The 25,918-nt window shown below is 36.8% G+C and overlaps 3 protein-coding genes across 5 annotated transcripts in view; 2 read left to right on the top strand and 1 right to left on the bottom strand.

The window, feature by feature from the left end:
* Nucleotides 1-25,918, bottom strand: part of LOC108968387 (zinc finger protein rotund) — a 111,592-nt gene that overhangs the window by 65,727 nt on the left and 19,947 nt on the right. The window contains exons 3-5 of the mRNA XM_018932405.1: nucleotides 22,393-22,488; nucleotides 16,740-16,776; nucleotides 11,580-12,046 (exon numbers count right to left, since the gene is read on the bottom strand). Coding sequence (XP_018787950.1) covers nucleotides 11,580-12,046; nucleotides 16,740-16,776; nucleotides 22,393-22,488 — 600 coding nt within the window. The remainder of the gene's footprint in view (nucleotides 1-11,579; nucleotides 12,047-16,739; nucleotides 16,777-22,392; nucleotides 22,489-25,918) is intronic.
* On the top strand, nucleotides 2,095-9,371 carry LOC108968343. Of its 2 annotated transcripts, XM_018932328.1 has the most exons (11): nucleotides 2,095-2,243; nucleotides 2,343-2,667; nucleotides 5,095-6,902; nucleotides 6,963-7,190; nucleotides 7,288-7,515; nucleotides 7,582-7,791; nucleotides 7,857-8,087; nucleotides 8,157-8,399; nucleotides 8,472-8,711; nucleotides 8,779-9,030; nucleotides 9,104-9,371. In XM_018932328.1, the coding sequence occupies exons 1-11, from the start codon at nucleotides 2,153-2,155 to the stop codon at nucleotides 9,340-9,342; spliced, it is 4,095 nt and encodes a 1,364-aa protein (XP_018787873.1). In that variant the 5' UTR covers nucleotides 2,095-2,152; the 3' UTR covers nucleotides 9,343-9,371. The 2 variants fall into 2 exon arrangements, with proteins under 2 accessions (XP_018787873.1, XP_018787882.1); XM_018932337.1 differs by lacking the exon at nucleotides 7,582-7,791.
* On the top strand, nucleotides 18,110-20,537 carry LOC108968380 (low-density lipoprotein receptor-like). Of its 2 annotated transcripts, none has more exons than XM_018932383.1 (2): nucleotides 18,110-18,415; nucleotides 20,025-20,537. In XM_018932383.1, the coding sequence occupies exons 1-2, from the start codon at nucleotides 18,364-18,366 to the stop codon at nucleotides 20,390-20,392; spliced, it is 420 nt and encodes a 139-aa protein (XP_018787928.1). In that variant the 5' UTR covers nucleotides 18,110-18,363; the 3' UTR covers nucleotides 20,393-20,537. The 2 variants fall into 2 exon arrangements, with proteins under 2 accessions (XP_018787928.1, XP_018787936.1); XM_018932391.1 differs by lacking the exon at nucleotides 18,110-18,415 and adding an exon at nucleotides 19,772-19,951 and having other exon boundaries at nucleotides 19,999-20,537.

The raw sequence follows: 25,918 nt of genomic DNA, 5'->3' as shown, positions 1-25,918 counted from the left end.
TTTAGAAACTTAACAATAAGGAAGTCAATGGCTTACACCCGGAGTAAAATATTGCAAAACTAGTTTAGTTTCACAACTTGACATTGTAATACATTTTTGTGCAGAAAGCCTTACATATCTGAAGACAGAAGCCCGCTAACAGTTATACGAATCTTGCATCAAGCCCTCTCAAAAATTCTTTCAACTTTATGCATTATTAAAACTCTTTACGACTTTCTTTCATTCAATTTGAACATTTAAATCCGATTAAAATGATCTACAAAACTACGTATATGTATGTACATACATATGTATATTCATAGCTATGCATAAGCACAAGTAAGTATTTATATTTCCTCTGAGTTTCTGTATAATTTATAAACTATAAATCATTTATATTTATCTTGGGAATTCCCAGAGAAATCGCATTCCAATATATAAAAAGATTATCAGTAAAGCTTCCCGCCAAGAACATAAGTACATAGAGTACCAATAAGAACAGCGTGGTGTGAAATGAAATAAAAAACTCACAGTTGGTCAAAAAAGTTCTGTTTTTTTTTTTTTTTTGTTTTGTTAAGCAAATAATTTAAGCCTTTTATGATTTTAACAAAATGTCGGTCATAGGTAGTATGAGGGTTGAGACTAATATTCTAGCGGAAAAATTGCAAAAAATGATCGTCCAAAATGGTATACTATAGTATAATAGTATATTTGTTCATTTATTTCTTGGTATAAATAAAAAAAAAATAATGAGTTAAAGTTTGATTAGAAATACGAAAATACTTTTTCGACTACTCAATATATATATTTATATGTTATTTAATCGCACATACCCCCTGATAAGCACAGTGACCCTTAAATATGTATTTACATAACGGCATTCTATTATAAATATAACGAAATAAATTCTATGAGAGCTTATAATATATTTCTTTTTAATTTAGCGAGATATCTTCACGAAATTGAAATTAGAAGCTTCAAACAATCGATTTTTTTTTGTTTTTTGCTTAAATCTCTTTAGAAATTAACTAAGAATATGTCTCTAAAGTTATAGATTGGAAATCGTAATATTTTCGAAAATAGAAGGGAAATGGTGATCGAGCGTCTAGCAAATTATTATATGAGCGCTTGGGCAGAAAGCGAAAACTTTGACGCCCGATGTCTTTTTTTTTATTCATTTTTACAATTTTTCTAATTGGCGGGCAGAATAGAAAAAAAACTAAACGTTATATGGAATTGGGGCAAAATTTATTATCGTTGGCATTAAATTATCTTCTATTTAAACTAGCAAGTCAAGTTTGAATATATTTTTAAACAACATAAAGTAAATTTTTTTTGGTCAAAAACCACCTTTTTTCATAAAAAAAAAAAATTTTACACTTTTTTTTTGGAATAGAAATAGCGACCTGCATGCTGCCAGCCGTCCGACAAATGCATATGCGGAATACATCGCCCAATTGCTTCCCAAAGGCAGAATATCAAAGTTTTCGTATCAAAAAAAAATCGTGAATGATGTTTTGTAATACAACTATAAACCCTGGAAATTTCGCTTTAATCAATTATTTCTTTCCCTCACAAAAAATCGTCAAAAAAGTCGATTTTTTTAAGCATCTACAGCAGGCTAGCCCTTATATTTCCTGTTTTATTATTTCATAATTTATGTACAAGTATAAACAATTAGTTAGCTTGAACTAGACACAATACACTCAAATTGAATAAGATTACTTAACTCTTTGCCATCCCAACTAAACTAAGGCATCTCTATAATAAAAAGGTAAGCCCTAAAGACGGCCTAAATACTATACATTTCATGATATATACCATGTTTTTAATGAGATTGCTGAATTTCGGTGATAACATAAACTCACAAATATTTCATACTTATTTTGCATATCAGAAACTAAATTTATGTATTTATGTTTTTTTTTTTTTAATATATTCTTATGAGTTAAAGCTCTTTATGATATTATGTGTAACCACTCTCCACAAATATTCGCTCCACACACACACAATCGCGATGAAAAGTTATTTACGAATTCCTCTCGAACCGATAACGAGCCGCCTGTAAAGCTTTTGTGGTGCCTTTGGTGCAATCAGTACTCCACGAACCGACGGACTAAGAAGTATTTCGCAGCGAAAGAAATAATCAAATCGCAAAGAATTTATGAATTAAATGCAAAAAGTATTGATTACATCTCCGAAAATGTCCAGCTTTCAAATATGCTTGCTGCTGATCGCCACGATATGTGTCAGTTGGAATAGTGGTGCGTGTAGCGGTAAAAACAGTGCTGCGATCAGATTTGGTGTTCGATAGATCAATTGTTACTTTTATTGATAAATTATTTGATTTTTCATTTGGACAGCGAGTGCTGGCAAAGTGTGCAGTGCAGAGAGAGATGAGTGGAGGTGTAAGTCCGGCGGCTGTATTGCAGCAGAAAATCTATGCGATGGCATCCGCCATTGTCTCGATGGTTCCGATGAGACGAAAGCATCTTGCAAATCGATGCAATGCTCATTTGCTTCATTTCGTTGTGATTATGGTGCATGCATATCACTCGAATTGCTGTGTGATGGTGTGCACGATTGTGACGATTCATCGGATGAGGACAGTGAGACGTGTCGCAAACGACGCAATGATTTACCGAATGATGAGATAGATGAGGAGACAAAACGAAAGAATTGTATTGGGTAATTTTTTTTATCCTCTTTATCCTATTCACTCGTTCATATATCGCAGTAGTAGGCTTATCTTATATATGTATGTATGTGAAATACAATCACACGCTTGAAATTCACCGCACATCGTAGCTGCAGAAATAAGTTTCCCACCGTTCGAGTTTTTAAATTTTTATACTTTGTATATTTTTATTTTTAAGTTGGTTGCATAATATTCGAGGAATTTAATTGAATTATGAACGATTTACAACATATCATTTTCAAAACCGTTAAGACATTTGATTTTGCAATAGCATATTTTCCGATTTTTTTCTTTTTTTTTTTTCTCTTTCAAAGGTTCTAAACAAAGAAAAAAATTAAGAAAGATACTATAGAATTCCTTTTAAAAACAAAAATTTACAAACAGGGCCTTAGTTTGTATGGCAGCCATATGCTACAGCGACCCAATATACCGTTACCTTGGTCACTAATTCATGTCAAATATCGTGAAGGTATTATATGAAATGAAAAGTTTGTCCGTACAAGCACGTGAATTCGTTCATTCAGGATAAATGGACGCCTCCAAAATTGCAGATCAATAAATTAACAACCGAGAGACTAGATACGGGCAGACGGACATGGCTAAATCGACTGAACAAGGCATGCTGATTATTTATATATTATATATATATATTTTTATAGAGTTAGTGGTAAGGAAATTGTTCGGTCATCATCAGAAATTGTGAAAAACCTTGGAAAAGGTATTATCTACCTCATAAACATTAATTTTTATACTCTCGCAACAAAGTTGCTAAAGAGAGTATTATAGTTTTGTTCACATAACGGTTGTTTGGAAGTGCTAAAACTAAAAGAGTCAGATATAGATGACGAGTAGAGTTGAAATCCGGATGTCTGTCTGTCCGTCCATCCGTGCAAGCTGTAACTTGAGTAAAAATTGAGATATCATGATGAAACTTGGTACAGGAATTTCTTGGCTCCATAAGAAGGTTAAGTTCGAAGATGGGCAAAATCGGCCCACTGCCACGCCCACAAAATGGCGGAAACCGAAAACCTATAAAGTGTCATAACTAAGCCATAAATAAAGATATTAAAATGAAATTTGGCACAAAGGATCGCATTAGGGAGGGGCATATTTGGAGGTAATTTTTTTTGGAAACGTGGGCGTGGCCCCGCCCCCTACTAATTTTTTTGTACATATCTCGAAAACTACTATAGCTATGTCAACTAAACTCTATAGGGTCGTTTCCTTCAGACATTTCCATATACAGTTCAAAAATGGAAGAAATCAAATAATAACCACGACCACCTCCCATACAAAGGTTATGTTGAAAATTACTAAAAGTGCGTTAACCGACTAACAAAAAACGTCAGAAACAATAAATTTTACGGAAGAAATGTCAGAAGGAAGCTGCGTCTAGGTTTTTTTTAAAAATTGAAAATGGGCGTGGCGTCGCCCACTTATGTACCAAAAACCATATCTCAGGAAGTACTCCACCGATTTCAATGAATTTCGGTACATAATATTTTCTTAATACCATGATGACATGTACCAAATATGGGTGAAATCGGTTCACAACCACGCCTGAAATATCGATTATCACTTTATCATGCGAGAGTATAAAATGTTCGGTGACACCCGAACTTAGCCCTTCCTTACTTGTTAAATATAATATTTCTTCGTGAAAATTTTATAAAACATTCTTCGAATGTCAAACTTTAATGGACCGTTAGTTTTGCATGAATTAGTTTAATTTAACAAGGTAATTTATTTCGGAATTTGTATTTAAACTTTGGGGTCCCACGGCTTGAAACACTGGAAGAGATGAAGATAGTAAGGTTGCAGAACCTATTGAATTTCAAGTCAAGCACTGTCATTCTGAAAGATGACTACTTCTTACGAACTGCGTAACGTAATTCCAAACTGGCGTATACGTGGCTCACGAGCCTACCAGACTAGCCTAACCTAGCATTTAAACTCAAATGGCCATGTGGAAAAATATTTATCGCCTTACATAAAATTTTGAGAGCAATCACTGATATTTTTCACACAGTTAAATGTTTTACCTAAAAGAACAAAATCTATTGGTTTTAACGACTCTCGCCCCATTAAGAAATTTATTACTTTGTAACCATAAGTTCAGCTTAACGAAAGGCTAGATCCTTTGCGACGATGCAGATTTCCTCTTGTGAAAAACGTTAACAATATAATTAGTGTTAAGCTATAGCCTGAGATGCCTGAATTGGCTTCTGAAGCCCAGTGAACTGAGTGCGTCTTTTTGTACAAGTGGAGAGTTAAGTTAAGTGAAGAGTTAAGAGAGTTAAGTCTAAGAAGACGTCATGGTATAAGCGCAAATTCTATAAACGTAGAACTTAACTATTTATACTTTCATATCTTTCAAACTACAGAGCAAATATTTGACACGCATTTATTACTTTTAGTTGGGGGCAAATGAAGTGTTGGTCGGGCCAGTGTGTCAGCATCACTGACAAATGTAATGGCGTACAGGACTGTGATGATGGTAGTGATGAGCTGACTTCTTTGTGCCAAACGGTATTGTGTAGGCAAAATCAGTTCCAATGCGGTTATGGCGCTTGTTTGCCCATGGAAGCCAAATGTAATGGAACAAAGGAATGCTGGGATGGTACCGACGAGCATGAGGGACTATGCATAAAGGAAAGTGCTACCGTATTAACACCCAAAACTAGAATAAAATCAAACGCAGTTACGGAGAGTATTACGTATCCAACGATTAAGAACAAACCAAACACGTCAACGGAGCTTCCAAATACGCGAGAAACTACTACAACTATTTTAGACGATTCGACACATTTTGAAGCCATTGAAAACTCCGAAAAAGATTTAACAATCATACCTAAAGTTAAAACTACGAGCACACAAACAACAACGAATCGACCTGTTGCCAATACTAAGAATAAAAAAACCTTGGAAACTCATTTCAATGGCTCACCTTCAGAACGATCTCACTTGAACACTACAAGCATGAATGAAATTATAATTACGCAGAAGACATCAACTTCTAAACCACTTATCGGACCGGCCACAAAAGCAAATGTAACAAGGAACTACTCAGAGAAAAATACGCAAATAATAACACCAATAATTCGAGAAACAACAACCACAATTTATATATCAAAGCAAACTGATAGTAGTGACACTAACGGTCAAGAAGTGAGTGGACAAATTGAGAGACTACCTAAAGGTCCAGTTTATCATATTAATAAAACATTAAATGCCACGGAAAAAAACCGTAATGCTAAATACCCTGGAGGTATAACAACAATCACGGAAGTGAAGAAAGACAAATCAAAAGCTGAAGGAAACAAAGAAGACTTCGAAAACAGCATGAACAGCACGCCTTCAGAACGAACTCAAGTCATAACAACAAATGAAAACGAAACTATGATCACACAAAAAACCTCAGTTCATTCACCAGCTGTAGCAACTTCAGCGGAAAGTTTCGGTATCGATCAAACTTTTAAGAAACTCTCCGGGACGGCTACGAGAGAAAATGTAACAAAACAATTTTCAGAAAACAATTTACACGTGACCATGCCAAAAATTGGCAACACAATAAAAACTCCACCGATTAAAAAAAATAAAACATTTCCTCTTGACATTCGAAATGGTACGCCATCAGAGCAGCCTAAAGGTAATGGAAATAAGGAACAAGAAGTCAGGCAGATCCAGAATCAACTTGCCATATCGCAAACCACCTTATATACTCTAAATGTGACAAGACAAACTCCCAATCTCAAAACAAATTTAAGTTCGAGTTCTAACAGATCTAATGATTCTAATTTAAGTGTTCAGAGCCCTATAAATTCACGACCACACACTTTCGTACTGCCTACAAGTCCTGTTTCGCCTGTTGATAAAACATTAAATGCAACAGAAAAACCCCGCAATGTAAACTATCCAGGAAGTATAACCACAACTGTCACAAACCTGTACAACATGAGTAGAACAACACCGCCTACTACCACCAATAAAGCAACCACTAAAACCAGGAATCAATGCACTATACGCAGGTGTGATTATCCACTCATTTGTAACATTTTATTACAAGGCTCCCAAGATTCTGGAAGATTATATGACAATCAGGCGCGACATTACCTCTTTGAGGGATCAGAAGTGGTTTTCAACTGTGCCGACGGTTTTGTTCTAGAAGGTGTAAACCGTACAACATGCAAAGCAAACGGCTGGACCAATAAAATTCCAAGTTGCAGTAAGTTTACAAATTTGCTTCTGCAAACTAAGTATAACATTGCTATTTGTTTTCTTACAGATCCCTCCTGTGATGCAGACTTCAAATTGCGCTGCATACCGCCACTGAAATGTGTCTATGAGGAGCCCAACATTAGTAAAAAACAAGTCATAACGAATTATTTTACAGATACTGTTGTTAGAGAACATTTTAAACTTAGTTTCGAATGCTATGAGGGTTATCTCCTAGAAGGTTCGAATGTAAGGAAATGTACAGCGAAAGGCTGGTCAAATGTGATGCCTAGATGTGGTAAGAATTCTGAGCACAAGTGATTTCCGCTTAATATTTTTGTAATATTTTATAAAAGTTTTAAATATTCTTCTCGTTTGACAAACCTTCTTTACAGTCAATCAATGCGATGTATTGGATTTGAAAATTCCGAAGTGGCCGCTAAAGTGCCAAAAGTTTGACTCAAATACAAGATATACAACTAACTGCCAATATTCACTTTGGAATAGGAAGGTGAGAGAAGGCTCTTATTTTGAATATAGCTGCGAATATGGATACAATCTGAGTGGAGTGAATCGTTCAACCTGTATGAATTATGGCTGGAATAATGACGCACCTACTTGCAGTAAGATGTCATAACTTTGGCTACATGTACGAGTGTTTTCTAATAAATTAAATCCTGTAATAACAGTTCCCTGGTGCGATTTAAAACTTATCCGTCCGTGTAAATATCCGTTAATTTGTAAAGAAACCCGGACTAGATATTTCTCCAGCAACATGGCTGCCGCAACCACCTCGGAATTAACTGTGGAATTTTCTTGTAAAGTTGGTTATGAACTAGTTGGTGAGAAGGTCATCACATGTTCGAAAGGTGGATGGAGTCATAGTATTCCTACTTGCAGTAAGTTTCACTTCACTTCTCGCCGTCAACGATCTAGTAATGTATAATTTTGCATATATTCTTAGAGAAAATTTATTGTGATGCTAATGTATTGGACGACTGCACTTTTCCGTTAATGTGTTGGCGGTATGACTCTGCGACGAAAAGGTATAGGAGAATCTACAAAGGAAGCGTGCAGCAATTATCCCACGATGAACAATTATATATTAGCTGTGAAAATGGCTATATTTTCTCAGGCACACAATATTTAAATTGTAACGGAGGCAAATGGTATGACACTATGCCTAAATGTATCGGTAGGTACTTCGTGGTATAGCTATTATTATTAAGAACTTCTAAACAATCTCATCTTCCTTAATGTAAAGCAACATGCAGAACCGATTTGTTACCTAAATGTGAAAATCCAATGATTTGCACTGCTCACAATTATTATACAGGATCTAGCCAAGCCATAACTAATAACAATAGCGGCGGTTATAGAACGTATCCCCAAGGCATTACGGTAGTTTTCAATTGCGCTTATGGCCACGTACTAAATGGCGCCAGAACAGCAACCTGTGACTTCCATGGTTGGAAATACGAAGACGGAATGTACGATCCTGAATGTCGTAAGTTGTTGTACAGTTTTAATTGTTAACGATTTGTGAGCAACTCAGACTTTCCTATTTTATTTCTTTAAGAACGAATCTCTAACACTTGTGACAAAGAAATACTGGATAACTGCACTTATCCACTAATTTGTGAGAGATTCGATATCGAGTTCGGGGATTATACAAAAATTCAAAGTGCCATCCACCAGAAATCAATTTATGATGCGGAACAAATAAGATTCAGTTGTGAAAATGGTTATGTGTTGGATGGCAGAAACGCTTTAACTTGCACGGGAGGCAAATGGGATGGCTATATACCCAAATGTATTGGTATGTATTCTATTTACTTAACCAGTTTATCTTATTTCAGATATTCGTCATAATATTTTTCCAACAGTACATTCCTGCAGAGCTGATTTACTTCCCGCGTGCAAATACCCATTAACTTGCACGCGTTACGAATCCAAGTTCAAATCCGAGCAGACAATATTTGATAGCAGTATTAATGAGTCCACAAATTATGCTTTAAATACTCAGATTGTTTTCGGTTGTGCTGAAGACTTTAAGTTGAAAGGCGAAGAGCAAACCATTTGTAGTTCGAACGGTTGGAGTCATCAGCAAAGTCTTAAACTACCGCAATGTGTGCGCAGTGAGTTGTTTTCTCAACAGTTTTATGTCGTTTACATTTTTATTACTTTTCCTTAACTCTAATTTCCCTATAGATTCTCCATGTGATCTCGATATTTTTAAAAGTTGTAAACGACCAGTCTTTTGTCATTATCAAGAACCGAATAAGAATAATTGGTCAATGGTACAGAGCAATTTCCTTATAAATTATGTTGCTGAAAATTCAGTTGTAAGCTTCAGTTGTGATTACGGTTTTAAGCCTCAAGGAGCCAATTATATATATTGTAAATCGGATGGATGGGATAATCCTATACCTAAGTGTGTGCGTGATTAATAAATTAGTGATAATGATTTATGCTGAAACTGCTTTTATTTTATTATAATATATATGGTATGTACCTATAATCCATTCAATATATAAGACACTTTTATTATATTTCTACCTTAAATGCAAAACATATCACGAAAAAGTAAGGACGCGCTAACTTCGAGTGTAGCCGAACATTTTATACTTGCGCAAGGATCAAAGCGGTGGAAATACCTGATACGTGATAGCAAAACTTGATTTTGAAAATATTGCGAAATAAATCAAGATGCATTATTTGAAGAAATTGCGAATGGATTCAAATTTTGTTTGGTAACTTACTAATTTGTACTCCAGGTCGCAGACTGACTATGTTTCATTAAGATTGCGAGACACTTATATTAAAATCAACGAAATTAACTCACATGAAAGTTGTGTGCTGTAGGCTCGGTAAAAAGGCCACTCAAGAACAACGAAAATCATTTTTTGTACAATATGGAAACTTGTACCGATATACATGCGTTATATCATATAACATATAATATTAACCGAAGTGTGAAAATCCTTTTAGTACGTAGTTATGTGGAAAATATTGAGACTCCTGAAGAGCAAATTTTAAAGAGGGCCTAAGATGACGTACATTAAAAGCACTATTTACGTAAAGTTTATGTCATTGTCCCTTGACTGGCAATACTTCCTCTTCTTTATTGGCGTAGACACCGAATACGCGGTTATAGCCGAGTGTACAACAGCGCGCCAGTCGTTTCTTCTTTTTGCTATGTGGCGGCAATTGGAAGTTCCAAACCTCTCCACCTGGTCTTTCCAACGGAGTTGAGATTTTCTTCTTCCTCTGCTTCCCCCGGCGGGTACTGCGTCGGAAACTTTCCAAGCTGGAGTGTTTTCGTCCATTCGGACGACATGACATTAGCCAGCATGACATTAGCCAGCGTAGCCACTGTCTCTTAATTCGCAGAATTTTGTCAATTTCTCGTACAGTTCAGCGTTCCATCGTATACGATATTCACCGTGGCCAATGTGGACTCATTAAATGTTGTCATTGTCCATGCCTCTGCCCCATATAGCAGGACGGGAATAATGAGTGACCTATAGAGAGTCGAGAGAGGATTTTACTTCTCAATTACCTACCTATTCCGAAATAACACCTTTTGGCAAAAGTTATCCTGTGTTGGATTTCGATGCTGACATTGTTGTTGCTGTTAATACCTCTTCCAAGATAGACGAAATTATCTACGACTTATGACTGCCAACAATTTCACGTTTGATATTCGTACGAAGTTCATCGATCGTCGCTGGCTTGTTAGCATAGTCTAGTGGCGTCAAATCACACGATCGAGGCGGCAAATTGACTAAGCCATTTCGTGAGATAAAACGTTACCAAACTTGGTTTTCAACAAATCGATTTTGACATTAGCTGTGCGGCTGATTTTTCGATGAAAATCCGGATACTTTTCAAGTTGTTGCTTAGACCAACTCACGAACATACGACGTTTCTGGTCGTCAAGCGGCTTCAGTTCTTGCGGCAGTGTAAAGATGCCCACCGCTTGAGAACGACTTGTGAGGGACTGATTTGAGTCTTCCTTAATTGATGCACTAGCGGGAGCAATATTCTCTACAGTACGGGCACTTCTTTGTCTCACTGGCACGGAATATTCTGTGACTACAGATTCAAATTTTTACACTGAACCCTCTAAAAGTTGAGGCCACTGACTCTGAATTTCGGTAGTAAATTTTAATAATTTCGAGCCGTTGTTGGATCGAATATATTCCTATTATGAAATGGCGCACCTTACTGAAGAGAAATGTCATAAAAGCGGAAAAAACATGTCGCCGGTTTCGGTCCCTTTCGGTTCAACTTTCCCACCGTTTAAAATCATTGATTTCGCTCTCTCTGCTTAAAATATATATGCGTTAGAGAGTCAGATACCTTAATTAAAGAAACTCAATTGTGTGAATAATATTACGTAAAACGAATAACTTAGAAATAAAAATATAAACAATAGCTCCACAACACTTAAATGAAACATCAGTGAAGATATAACTTAGTAAGAAGTAGCGATTTGAAGGTGTTGCAACTATTATCTAGAAGTCGGCGAAATCGTACACCACCATTTCAGACCCCAAAGTATCGACTATATGACTGAGTTTCGGGTTTAATTTTGTTATTTCTTTTAAAAAAATTCCATAGATGTTCAGTACTTAAGATCAAGGAAATTGCACAAAACCGATTTTTGATATTTTTGACTTACCTGCGGACACATTTTGCACTGATACTTTCTGCCTGTACCGCTGCCACCGGCTCCCAGTGTCACATTCATTTTGCTTGCATTGATCGGCTGCGGTACCACCAGCAAGGCAGCCGTTGACGCACTGTGATGATGCGACATGTGATTAGACGTTGTCGGCGCATGATGCGCAATGCCACCAATGTTCGCGCCGCCAAGACCTACAAGCCCGCCGCCACCGACACTACTACTGCCACCAAGGCTACCGTTGCTGGCTCCGATAAGACCTAGACTACCCGGAGCAGTGACTAAACTACCGCCGCCACCATTACCGCCTCCGCCTCCAGCAGGTGAACTACTATTCGAAGTGGCAATGGTTCGCAATGTGGCGCTGGGCCCATAAATAGAAGCAGCTGATGCCATGCCACTGTGATTACCCTGCGGCGTAACAGCATGATGATCTAAGAGGCGGCTATCATCTAGAAAGTGACCTATAAAACAAAGTGTAAGCAAGGAACAAAGAATTCATCAGTTAATTGGTGCACAGAATCACAAATCAAGTATTTACTTAAATTACTAAAGCACAAGTCAATCAACTGGATGGGGTTAGGTTAGGTTCAGTGGGCGTTCCTGGCATGAATCCCATTTAAACAGCTTAGAAAATATAATACGACACTTACAAATCATCAAAATATTTTGAGTCTATCACAATTCACTGAGACGGTTAGTGTTAATTTTGGCTTTATCTTCTGGTTCACTAAAGAAGGTTCTAGGCGGTTCTGTAGATTTATAAAATAAACTGGGAAGCTCATTTTTCTGCTGGTACACATATGTATTTAAAATAAGTTTGACTATTTTCTTACGCTAATTCTGTCATGTTTTTAAGGATTGAGGCAAGTTCAACATCTACTAATTTGAAGGGAGAAAGGATTCATGTAAGACTCTCCTTTTTTTTTGTTGTGTTTGTTTTTGTTTTTTTTTTTTGTTATGGAAAACTGTAGCAAGTCTAATCTGCCGTATTTTGCAGAAATATCAAATTACAATGAAATTGGTCGGCAGCATCATGTTTACTCTGCGATTTAATCGCCAAAATCGCGATCGCCGACAGCGATCTTTATCGGTCGCGCCGCCGCCAAGCGCCACTGATTTCACCTACGCTGCTGACATGACCGCGACATAATCACCATGCATCCCAAATACAGCTGCCTGGTAGGAAATATACATAGTTAATGATTTCGCCTTCAATTTGCTTGATCGCAATCATGATTTACATATACAAATAACGCAAGGCGTTAAAAATGTAATAGACTCTACTCGTTTACGCCTATATAAGTCTTACGACAACCGCGTCAAAACTACTCTCATCGCGGTAAAATAGGCAATGCTCGGGCTTAGCTGCCAACCAGAATTACTCACTTCAGAAATACCAAACTTACAGGAAGAATCGACTTGCAATAATGGGTTTTTTTAGTAGAGCCTCTCCAAAAGTATATCGATAGGGACAGCAAACGAGGCAATATTTTTATCATATGTGTGGGAATGGGATGTTGGGGTAGGTGGCAACTCCACGCAGGCGAACAGAGGAACGACAGAACATGAAACGAACAGACAGAGGACGAAGTAGGGAAAACGGATAAGGTATGGAGAGTCAATTAATATACACCGAGGCGCGCGCAACGATATAAGTCGTCAAACTATTGCGCCGCATAGTTTTAAGTGGCTAATTAGTGTCTAAGCATCTATGTACTTTAAACTGTTTTAATAAACGTGGTTGTAAATGACTAGACAAAGTGTATTTTACTACATGTATATTAGTGAACAACAACTTGAAATTAATTCGGATTTTCAACGAAAAATCATCTTCAGCCATGAAGCTTATTACTAGTTGAATGGCTTCATCAGTAAGCAAAATATGCGTTATTGGTCAGGCTGCATTCTACACGTACTCCATGAGTCACCATTGCATCTTGAAAAAATTACGGTTTGGTGCGGTTTACATGCCGGCGGCATCATAGGGCCGCCCTTCTTTTGTGATGATCAAGACTTTACTGTGAGTGGGAATCGCTACCGCGCAATGACAACCGAATATTTTTTGGCACGAATTAGATGATGTGGACTTGGACAATATGTGATTCCAACAGGACGGCGCAATAAGCTCGACCGATTTATGCTTGAAAACCGTCGAAAATTGGGTTCAGCGTCTGGACTTCTGCAAGCGTGGTAACGGTTTTCCTCACAGGGTTGCTACAGCTGGCGGAGATAACGTCGCTGGCAGTTAATTCGGCAGTCACACCATACTACCTATGTAGAGACTGCTGGCTTTGTAGACTTGTCATTTACTCGTTTGCTACTGTTGCTTGCTCGCTGCTGTTAGGGGCGCTTAGTGCATGTTGCATGTTGTTTGCATTTAAGGAATTTATGTAAACATCTTGTAAAGCGTCTTGTTGCACCTCATGTTTTTTGTCTATATACGACTACAGCAGCAACAAGAAAACAAAATCACAGCAACATCACCAATAAAAGCAACAACACACCTTGCTGTTTTTACCACGGTGCCCCTCAGCAATACACATGCGCTTGCATATATGTATGTATGTATATGTATATGCTTCAGTGTGCGTGTGTGTGTGTGTGTGGCATATTTTAGACGCCACCTCAGCGCTTGGAGTTTGTTGTAGAAGCTCGCAACACAATTCGGGTTAATGTTTTAGAGGTCAGTAAAGCTGCAACATTTTGAAGCTAAGGCATTATGTCGATGCTGCTGTCACTTAATTACAATATTGTTATTATGGTGGTTGTTGTTATTATTGGCCATGCTGTTGTCGCTGTGTTGTTAATTGCTTACAATATTTTACCGGCTAATGTGCTTGGTTGACTTTGGAGTGCAGCAACTTTTTTAGATGGTTGATTTAACCAGGTTTGTTGTTGCTGCAGCGTGGGAGTGTGCATGGTGCCGTCACATTGATGCTTATCGTAGATTTAACAATATTGCCATCAGATTGCATCGCTAAGCGTTCGCCACCAGCCACGCCAATGCCTAGCGCGGTGCGTACTTGCAACATTTTGCGGTGACATGCATTCAACTAGCGAACGATGCGCCTTGCCGCAAAGGCTACTAGGCGCATTTGCAAGTGTGTTGGGTAAAACAGTTTAGCAGATAGTAATCTGCTAACCTTATCTATTTAAATATAAACAAGTAGTGGATAAAAAAGCTAAATTACCGCTATTCAGAGTATGTAGATGTTTAGGTAATTTTGAAAAACAATCATGACTTTGGAGAACTCCTAATGTGATTTATGTAAAGTTGACATTATTAAACGAATGAGCATGGGAGAAGTTCCTACAAGAAATCCGCAGCAATAAGCTTCACCTTAAGCCCCTTATAACATTCGCTAAAGAGCTCAGAAGTGGCGGAGTGGCGTCTAAATGCAGTCAAAGACATTACATTTTGAGCAGCCTTTAGGCTTTATATTCTCAAAAGTATTGGCCGAGTAACTTTCATCAAAGATAACGGATGATTCAAGTAAAAGTACTTTTTTCAATCACCGTTTTGTTAGTTCAAGCGTGAGTTGCGTCAAGCTGTCACGTTATTTTTGTTCATTTTTATTTGGCATTTCATCATGGAAGGACTTACGCCTGAATATTGAGACCCAGCTTTCATTGGATAATATTCGGCCGAATTGACCACGTCCAACAAGCAGTGAACAAAATATAGCAGCTGAGTGTGTACACGAAAACCGTGGAGAGTCGATTCGACGCCTTTTCTAGTCACTCGGACTAACCTATGGAACGACTTTGCGCGCTCTTCGACGATATCTTAAACTGAAAGCGTACAAAATACTGCTTGTGCAAGAACTGAAGCCGCTCGACCTTCCTTAGTGACATCGCTTCACTCTTTGAGCTCTCGAAAAGTTCCAAGAATATCCGACCTATGATTTTACAGGTCCATTTTTTTTCAAAAATTCTGCCGGTAAGAACGTAACGGTCAATGGCGACCGTTATCGCGCCATGATAACCGACTCCCGGATGCCTACAATTGAGCCTCGTAATCTCGGCGAGATTTGATTTCAACAAAACGGTGCTCTTCTTCCACGAATCGCATCCAACAATGCATTTATTGAGGGAGCATTTCTGCTGAGAAGATAACTTCACGTTTTGGGCCGGTTCATTGGCAACACCGTTAGACTTTTTCCTGTGGGTATATGCAAAGCCAAACAGCACGCGTGTCATTCACTATTTAGCAGTCAAAATACTTGAACGAGTCATCGAAAATTGAACTAATGGATAGACCATCTGAGACGTAACCACGGACAACATATGAAAGAGATAACTCTCAAATAATAAATGTCAATATGTCTCTCATATAACATAGTAAAGAAACTCGAAATGGATCATCCTTTAAAAGAAGCTGGATTTTAATACGAGCCTGCAAAATGTAAAGTTATAGAAGGAGCATTTCGGTTAGTAAGGTAAGTTATTTAATTCAGATATAGGGTGTTCTTTTAGAAAAGTGGTCAGGAAATAAGTGAAATATAATTTAATGTTACGTTCAAGAGTTTAGCTTTATTTTAAAGATATGTTTTAGAAAAGATTTAAAGCAGGTTATCGGCGCTGATAACTAAATACCGCTTGGTGTGTGTTCTTCGGCTTGCTAGCTTTGTTATAGGTCGTAAGTTTGAGCACCAAGATAACGCATTGAGCAGCATTAGAAAGACGTAAGTTGATAGAAATTGACAAAACTCAACAGATACCAAAGGAACGATTTGCGTGGTCGATTTCGAAATACGTAAGCTTTATGCAAAGTAGGTGTGGCGTGAGTTCACAATTGACGATCCAACAGCCACAATATCCACGAGCCAAATTTCATGAATCTGCCTGCAGCTTTTCTTGACCAAGAAGAGGTAATCGTTGAGACTGCAAATTGAGCTAAATTTCAAATGACAAGGAACCTTTCGGCCTGCTTAATATCTAAAAAAAAAGTTAGAATATTGTCTTCTGTTTGGAAATTGTAGGTCGAAACTCGAATACCAACTCGCGTATTGAACCCAATATATACGACACCCAGGAAAATTGCACTCCTTTTGTTCGTGTTGTTTATATACACACATAAAGTATTTGTACATACCTACTATTTAAAATATATACATCAAATACATCAAATTTTAGTTAGTTTAAGTTTCATACCTTTTTGTAAGTTATTGTGATGGTCGTTCATTTTAGCCTGGAATGAAATACAAATATAAATTAAATATTAAATTATCGCGAAGAATATTATCACTAAATTCCTAATAATATTAAAAAATTTTCAAAATGATTGCTCTGAGTACTACCGCTCCTTGTTCTTAATGGTCTCGCAACATTTGAAAATAATCGAAATATATAATATAAAGAGTTAATAGAGTATATAAATGACCAGAATGACGACGGGTGAATTTGCAATAAGATGGCAACTAACATAAATTAATAGAAATATTTTCGAAGCTTCGTTATTCTAGTAGACCTTATATCCAATATGTCGGTCGGTCTGTGACTTACATTCATCCATTCGTTCGAAAATATGGAATCAGCTGAAAACTTCACCTAGCTCTAATATACACGATAAGTGACTTGGTACTTACTAGTGGACTTTACACCTAAAATGTCGGTTAATATGTAAGGCATTTTAATGAAATTGTGTGGAGAAGTTTTCTTAAATATAAACTAAAATGTTAAAGTATGAATGAAATTGGTCTAGACTTTGATCATATCTCATATCCCTAATATACATATGTCCAAACCTTTGGTCGATCTTTTCCTCATATATGTATATCCAATATATTATCATAAGCCCCTTTGGTTGTATTGGTATCACATTCATGTTGAAAACCACTAAAAGTGCGATAACTTACCGAATAAATGCGCCACAAACTTAAATTCTGATATCCACGATAACAGAAATATAACTTTTCAAGAATATGTGAATGTGGATCCCGCAGAACATTTAGGTCAAAATTAACAATTTACTAAATTTAATTGTCTTCTATTAAGTTGCTTCTTATAATGTACGTTTTTTAGATTTTTTAATATACTCCGAGGGCAACAACAATATGAAAGAAAACACCATGCACCGCAGCAGATTTCTAATTAGAATATAATTATTATGCGAGTATAATTACCCGGGTTGGTCGGTACTTAATTTTCATGGCAAATAGCATTATAACTGCCGATGCGACAAGCAAACAAGTCAACGATCATCGGAATAGAGGAAAAAAAGACGCTCAAAAATCAAGGTGGTATAATTTTTCGTTTCGATATTCGTAGTTTGGTAAATCATGAATTTGTTTCGGTGGGACACACGGCGAATAGGTACTTCTATATGGCCATATTGAGACGTTTGCGTGTAAACATCCGTCGAAAACGTCAAGAATCAATTAATTTCAATGTATAATTAAATATTTTGCATTTTATTTGACACAATAATATAATAAATTTCGGTTTTCCTCAGACTTGCATATATATATTATACTTCAATCAATAATTCCTGACCTGAACCAGCATCGTAGTTGCAATAGGTTGCAATACGTCGAACGTTTTACAGAAATGGATTTATCAGCCGCATTTTACTAGTTCCTTATATGACACAGGAATATGGCTGATATACTTCTCAAATGCGAATTTTCGAACCACCCTCATCTGCCTACATGGTGTTTGAAGAACGAGCCACTTCTCAAGTTGTTAAGCACTTCATTGTGCTAAAGCTTTAATCAGTAGTCAATTATAGAGGAACGCGAGCAGTTACTACGGAATAAATAAACTTCTTGTGAGAAATATGCGTTTCGTGATTTTTGTGCTTATCTGCTATGTTGCCTTAGCAATAAAGGGTATGTGAAAAAACGACTGTTCTCCACTTTTTGGGACAGCAATATTATATATTTAATCGGTATGGTACCTGTGAAAAGAAATTGGGATTTTAACACAATTGTAAATTGTTCTTTTGCAAAGCTGAATACTACTTGAATACATAACGAAAAATATTGATATCTGGGTACAGCTCAGAACACATTGAACGAAAATCTGTTGCAGTGTCAATGAAATAAAAACTACTTTTCTAGCTCTTTATGCGAATAGTTGCATTTTCTGTTTCCTTATACACTTATAGCGGGATTCTGTAAGCAGTCTCTAATCTCTATTTGAGACATTTTGTGGTAAAATCTCAATTTGTGACTAGTTACTATTCACTAAAAAGTCTCTAGCTTTAGCCTCAAAATACTGCCTCAAGTTTGAGACCTGGTAGTTAGCAAGTCACAAAACCAAAAAGAACTCTTGTCTGCCATTTCGAATATACTGAGCAGAGATCATCATTAATAATAATCGATTGTCATTTTTTTATATTTTGTAAGCAACTCAAACACAAAAAGGTTAAAAATAAATCAATTTTACAAAAATTTCGAAAATATTATGAAACCAAATCAACATATAATTTTATTTTGATTGATAATTATCTTTTTTCACTATGTTATAGAAAATTTAATTTTTGTTATCGACATATTTATTTTCATCCAAGTTAAAAAGAATCTCTGAATTATTAAATGTAATAGATTTTGTGTCACTTACAGAATAGCAAAATCGTCTCAAGTCTCAAAAATTGTCTCTATCAAATTTAGAGACTTGATACTGTATCACCGTACAGAATCGCACATTTAGAATTAAATTACCATTGTAAGGTTTCGAAAAAGGCCCAAAAATAATAATACCGCTCGACGTTCGGTGCGCTCGGAGTGCACACCTCAAACTTTACACGCATTTTCCTCAAACGCACACTTTTTTGAACTGGCGGACATGATTCCGGTCGACCTACTCAACCGATTTGCTTAGTACCGCTATAATTTTATAGTTTATTGACAATGCTATGACAAAATTTATGTAAAAAAACATGGGGAAATATTAAAAAAACGCTTTAATTACTCTTTTGTTTATCAAAATTTTTTAATGATTCTAGTAAGGACGATAACCAATCACGTACTTTTTAAGAATAAATTGGGTTTTTGTGTTTCAGATGATCCACACATGAGAAATCGTGACCGCCGGTGTAAAAACGCATCTCATTCACCCATCCAATTCTCCGAAATTTCTATGAAAAAAATGTCAAAAAAAACATGCCAGATTACCCTACTGGTCCCTTAAAATAATCGTTTTCAAGGCATTGATATTTATGCTAAAGAAACATTTATGTATACATGAGAATTTCTCGGAATCTTTCACGTTTGCGATAGCACACTCAAGATTGTATGAGTCAGCTTATATGTGTGGATACTGCGGATTAAACCGAACGACAATTTTTGCTGGTCATATGCAAATAAAATTGTATATTTCAAATACTCTTAACATGCAATGATGCCTACAATTATTTTGTTGACGTAACGTTATTTTATAAATTGAACACGAGTTTCAAACCGATTTTCAGTTTCTTTTTTTCTATATTTTATTCAGCTGATGACGATGAAGATTGCGAGGGAACACGATGTAAAAATGGTGAATGCATTGATGATCTGGACTGGTGTAATGGATCTGTGGATTGCTTAGATGGATCTGATGAAATGGATTGCAAAGCCATATTATGCTCAGATGCATATAAGAAATGTCACTATGGTGGTTGTATACCCTTTGAAAAATTTTGCGATAAAGAATTCGATTGCTGGGATGGCAGTGATGAATCGTTTTCAACTTGTGGTGTTACGTTTTGTAAACCCAATAAATTTCAATGTGGAAGTGGCGGATGCATAGATTTAAGCAAAAAATGTGACGGCAAATTCGATTGTCCTGATCAAACCGACGAATATCCGCCCTTGTGTGGCTGAATGCCGTCATTTAAGTCTTTCCTAAACTATATTTTCAACACATTTTAAAAATGTGTCGCAAATGTGAATATCAAAGAAAACAAACAAACATTTTCTCTTAATGCGAATAGTGTAACTCTTCATATATGTATTATTTAAATATAAACCTGTGAAAAATATAAATCTTGAATTTTTCTTCGTTCAATACTGAATCCTATTCCTAAATTTTACAGTAACTAAAGCTGATCGAGATATATATAGTGCTATAAAAGGTGATCCCTTTCCAGGCTTCTACTTCTTTAAAGAAAACCATCGAAACTTCACATTTAATGGGGAATGGTCTATCCGTTGAGTCCAATTTTCAATGACTCGTTCGAGCATTTCGACTGGTAACTGGCGAATGGCACGCGTGCTGTTTTGCTCGGAGGCACGAATCGAAGTGAGATTATCCCCATAGACTTTAGACTTTACATATTCCCACAGAAACAAGTCAAAGGGTGTGGTATCACACGATCTTGGTGGCCAATCGACCGGCTCAACACGTTAAATTATCTGCTCACCAAAATATTCTCTCAACAAATCCATTGATTGATGCGATATGTGGGAAGTGGCGCCGTTTTGACGAAAACAAATATAGGCGAGATCACGAGCTTCAATTTCAGACATCAAATAGTCGTTTATCATGGCGCGATAACGGTCGCCGGTGAGACGGCTGCATTTTTGAAAAAATATGGTCCGCTGATTCTACCGTCCTACAAACCACACCAAACCTTTATTTTTTTTTTCCTAGATAGCGTGGTAGCTCTTGAATTTCTTCATTTCACCTTTCGTCCCAGGTGCGGCTATTTTGCTATAAAATGCTCAAAACCGTCGCATCTTCTTGGAACTTTTCAACAGTCTAAAGAGCGAAGCGATTTTCTTGGGGAGGTCAAGCGGCTTCAGTTTCAATTTTAGATATCGTCGTAAAATGTCATTCCACACCTCAGTCCGAGTTGCTGCAAACGGCGCCGAATCGACGCTTCACGGTCTTCGTGTACACTCTCAGCCACGTCTGCTATATTTTTTTTTTTTTTCAAAGCGCGCTGGAAGTAGTCTATTCGGTCGAATATTATTCAATAATGAATGCCGGGTCTCAAGATGGGTGATGGTGTTGCGAGTAAGGCGATTATGTTGACCATAAGTGGAGCGAAACGCGCGAACCAGATTCCTTACAAAACGTGAATTTTTATAATAAAACTGAACGATTTATAAATGTTGTTTAGGCGTACGTCTTTCCATGATGAAATGCCAAACAACACTGAACGAAAATGACGTCACAACTGAACACAACTCACGCGTGAGCTCTAAAAAAAAGTACCTCTACTTGAATCACCCATTATATTTAAGTTAACATCATGATGAGAAGATTTTAAATCCGGACGTCTGTTTGTCCATTTACAATAGAGATGTTAGTACTGCAGATGGGCGGTATTTGACTGAATATTCGTTATAAAAACTCCTACAAAGTGTATGTGGGTCCGCCCCTTTATTGCTTTAATTGCAACTCGAAATATTGCTTACGTTATATCACCTATCTCATACAAAAAATTTTCGAAATCAGACCATAACTTTTCAAGCTCGGAATCCTGAATATGTGAACGTCAGAATGGTTTTTCACCGAATATATTGCTTATGATACTACAAAAAGGATGCTTCCTTTTCGATAATAATGCGCTGCAAAAATATGTAAAAAACTTTACTTGTTCAATACTAGAGCACTTCACTTTCCAATAAAATCTGAGTAATCTTTCTTTGAACTCTAAAAACGAATAAATATGAATACTTTTTGCTCACTGCTATCACTCAGAGCTTTGTAAATATTTTTGCTTTTAGCTTTACAAAAACGCATACTAATTAAATATTAAGGACTGTGAGCAAACTTAGATTTCACGACACAATGGTGAGCTCAGCAATAAAATCAACTAAATTCGATATCGAAAAGTTTTGTTTACTATAACTTTAATAAATATGTACATATGTACCTCATATCCTTGCTTGATGGCTGACATGTGGCTGCGAGTTGCCGCCGCTGATGGCCATCCGTTATAATCGGCAATTTCCTTACCATGTTGTCCACACTTTGTTAGCATAAATTATAATGCGAAGATGTAAAGAGTCAGAGAAAGAGAAAAAGAAAACAAGCGAGAAACAATACATAATTAGTTATGAATAAGTGCACAATAGAGTAATTGAAAGGAAAATATATTAGACTCGGTTATACATATATACTCGTATACTAGGAATCACAAGTAAATGCAAAAATTAAATTAACGAAAATCTTCAGCAGAAAAGGGAAAATAAAGTACCGAAAACTGGATTTGAGTATGTGATATGTCGAGGTATATTTTCCAATCATTTCAAAGCATTAATGTTATTTTTGTGCGGTCTTGCTTGGCATTGCACCATAGAAACACTTACGCCTGAACATCGATTAAAAATCGATAAATTTTATTACCCATCATCCTACTTGAGACCCATTATTCAATACTGGATAATATTCGACCGAAATTACTACGTTCAGCACGTAGTGAAGAAAATATAGCAGTCGTCGCTGAGAGTGTACACGAAGACCGTGAAGATACGTGGCATTCTTCTTCTTCTAAATTGTGTCGAAATCGGTTTGTCGGGTCTGGAGATATGAGATTTCAACAAAAGGTGAGCGGTGCCAACCACATCATCCAATTTTCACAGCAGCTCCCATAAACCTTAATGAATTTAATGTCTCTCGGGAATTTAGTAAACAGAAATTCTCATAAGATTTGCACTTAGCAAACTTTTTTGTTGTCGCTTAAATGGTTTAAGAGATATGTAAATTAAACTTGTTAAAGGGCGGGGCCATCTTTTCAAAAAAATTTCCCCGCAGATGCCGCGTGCTACTGGGATCCTCAATAACAACTTACAGCTTTATATCATAATTTAGTGCTTAGTTATGGTACTTTATATGTTTTCGGTTAATGGCGATGTGTTGGCGTGGCCCATCAACAAACTTGTAATTTTTTTTTTTACTAAGGAACCCACATACTTTATTCACTTCATCAGGATATCTTCATTTTTACCCAAGTTACAGCTTGCATGCACAGACGGACGGACAGGCAAACAGTCCACGGGATTTCAACTTTTATCGTCATTCTAATCATTCATATACTAGTGGATCCGGCCACGAGTTGCTGTGGTATTAATTTTACACTATTATTCATTTAATAAACTATTCAATACAGTGAAAATTTTTTTTACGAATAAAGGCGAAAATGCCTTTGTCGGTATAAGAATCCAAGGGATTGTACTTGGGGTTTAATTTTGATATGCCTATATACTAGTACCAATAAAGTTCTTTTGAAAAAATAACGAATTTAGGGCTTCCCATTTTGTGGATTGGACAGAGCACACTTAAATTTCTATCGTCGGGCATGCTTTTGTCCGACCATATTCTACAAAGAAGTTGATGCATGCTCCTTATCCTCGCCGGCGTATTTGAAAAGACGTCGGCCCCGCCGCTTTGTTGTTCTTCAAACGGCTAATTGCTATTCGAACTTCTTCATGGTCGGGTAATGGAATGTCCGCTCCATTGTCGTAGGCTACAATACTTGTTAATACTTACGAGCATAAACAAAGCAGGTTGAAATTTATACGTGCCTACCATTGTATGAAATATCATCACACTTTACTGCTGGAGAGTTCAAAGAATGCATCACTTTAATGAAATTTTTTCAAATGCTAAACATTTCGTCGGAGTCATCGAAACAAGCACCCATCTCAAAGCTGTAAAGACTTCTACAGGGTTTTTTCATACATTTCACTCATTCAAACTCACCCTAAATTTAGAAGAAAAAGATATAACTGTACTCATTGAATGCCTAGTTAAACGTTTTGGAAAAATCATGCCAGAAAACAAAGTACTTCGAAAATCGAAGCTCAAAGCAGAAATACAGCTTTGGCAACAACACTGAAAGATGCAAATGACTACGAAAACACAAGTGTCCCCCTCCCCCCTAAAAGTCGATGGGCAAACCTTGGAAAAATATAAGTCAAAAGATTTACTTCAATTCCAGGGCGTGCCATTCTAAAATCTATTAACATGACCTTTGACCGCCTAAATGTACATATGCTGATTATTGAGTTAGTGTGGTTTGAAAACGATACGCAATAAAGTATTAGCCACCTAATTGCTCAATTCTCCAAAACAATTTATTGAACAACTTTTTCTAATGCTGTCTCGTTTGTTTTTTCTTGAATGCGAACTATCCTATTTGAAAGGCGAACTTTTTGTTGACCGCAAACGCGGCCACAGCCATTGAACACCGCGGGACGCAATCGCCACTTCTTTTGTGTTGCATTGCCTTTTCAAAATTCTAGAACACCAGTTGCTATTAAATGTCTATTACTAAAAACCAGTTGTAGGCAAACACAAAAAGCGCACGGAAAATATTTAGAAAAAACGCTGAAAGTGAAAATCCAACATTCAAATCGCCAAAAAGTATGCAAACAAATGTCGATAACCTAGAAAATAGAGCTAAGCGACGCAAAAACTTCTAATTGTAAAAAAATCTAATGAAATAATATTAAAAAAGATTGCACGGGTATCCCAGCGCCGGCTGCCAAAGCAAAGAAAAACATATAAAACTAGAAAACAACAAAACTAGAAAACAACAAAAAGTGTAAAAAATGCAAAAGCAAGAACAAAATCCATTGCAGCGCTAGCACATTTTGACGGCCAATCTAAGCGCAAATGTCAAATAGAAAATAGAAAATAAAAAGTGGCGACATGCTCGGCTTGTAGCACGACTAAATGACTGACTGAGCGCGCCAGCGGTTAGCTAGGCGGAAATGAATAACAGTATTTTTTCTAAATCGCGCCAAATTGATTCGTGAGTATTACGTGTGAGCGTGTGTGTATGCCTACGGCTTTTATATGACCGACTGGACAGCACTTGCGGCTAGGCAAACATTTTTTAGGATTTGCATATTTTGTGTCTTTTATTGGCCAATTTTTTACTATTTGCGATATTTGTCCGATATTTTTTTTTTTTTTTTTTTTTTTGCCTGTCACTTCGCGCTCAAGCGCTTCAAATGGCCTAGAAAATATAGAAAACGGTGGTCTTTATTACCTCTTTGCAGCTGGTAACCGTTGCCTAATTGCCGTTTGCTTCTAAAAAAAGTTAGTTGAAGGTTACCACTGTGCTTTTATTTTTCGTGACGATGCAGTGTTATGTCGTTTTTGAAATCACCTGCATATTTTTACAAACAAATTTTATTTTTATCACTGTCCGTTGAACTCGCGTGGCGAGACTTACTGTTGATCCGCTTAAGCTACAGGTTGATTCGATTTGTAACCTTCATGCACATAGGAAAATATTATTAAAGAAGTTATTGTTTGAGGCATGGGACATATTTTTGCTCAATAGAGCCTCTAATCCAAATCTGTCAACGCAGGGGCGGAAATTCGTTAAGGCCTTCGAGACTCTGTCGTGGACGCTAAAAGGGGCACAATGCAGACCCTAACAAAGGAAT

The sequence above is a fragment of the Bactrocera latifrons genome, unplaced genomic scaffold (assembly GCF_001853355.1).
Source record: "Bactrocera latifrons isolate USDA-ARS-PBARC rearing strain unplaced genomic scaffold, ASM185335v1 scaffold_103, whole genome shotgun sequence".
Classification (NCBI taxonomy): Eukaryota; Metazoa; Arthropoda; class Insecta; order Diptera; family Tephritidae; genus Bactrocera; species Bactrocera latifrons.
The sequence above is the reverse complement of the archived record's forward strand: the minus strand, read 5'-3'. Positions and strand labels throughout refer to the sequence as shown.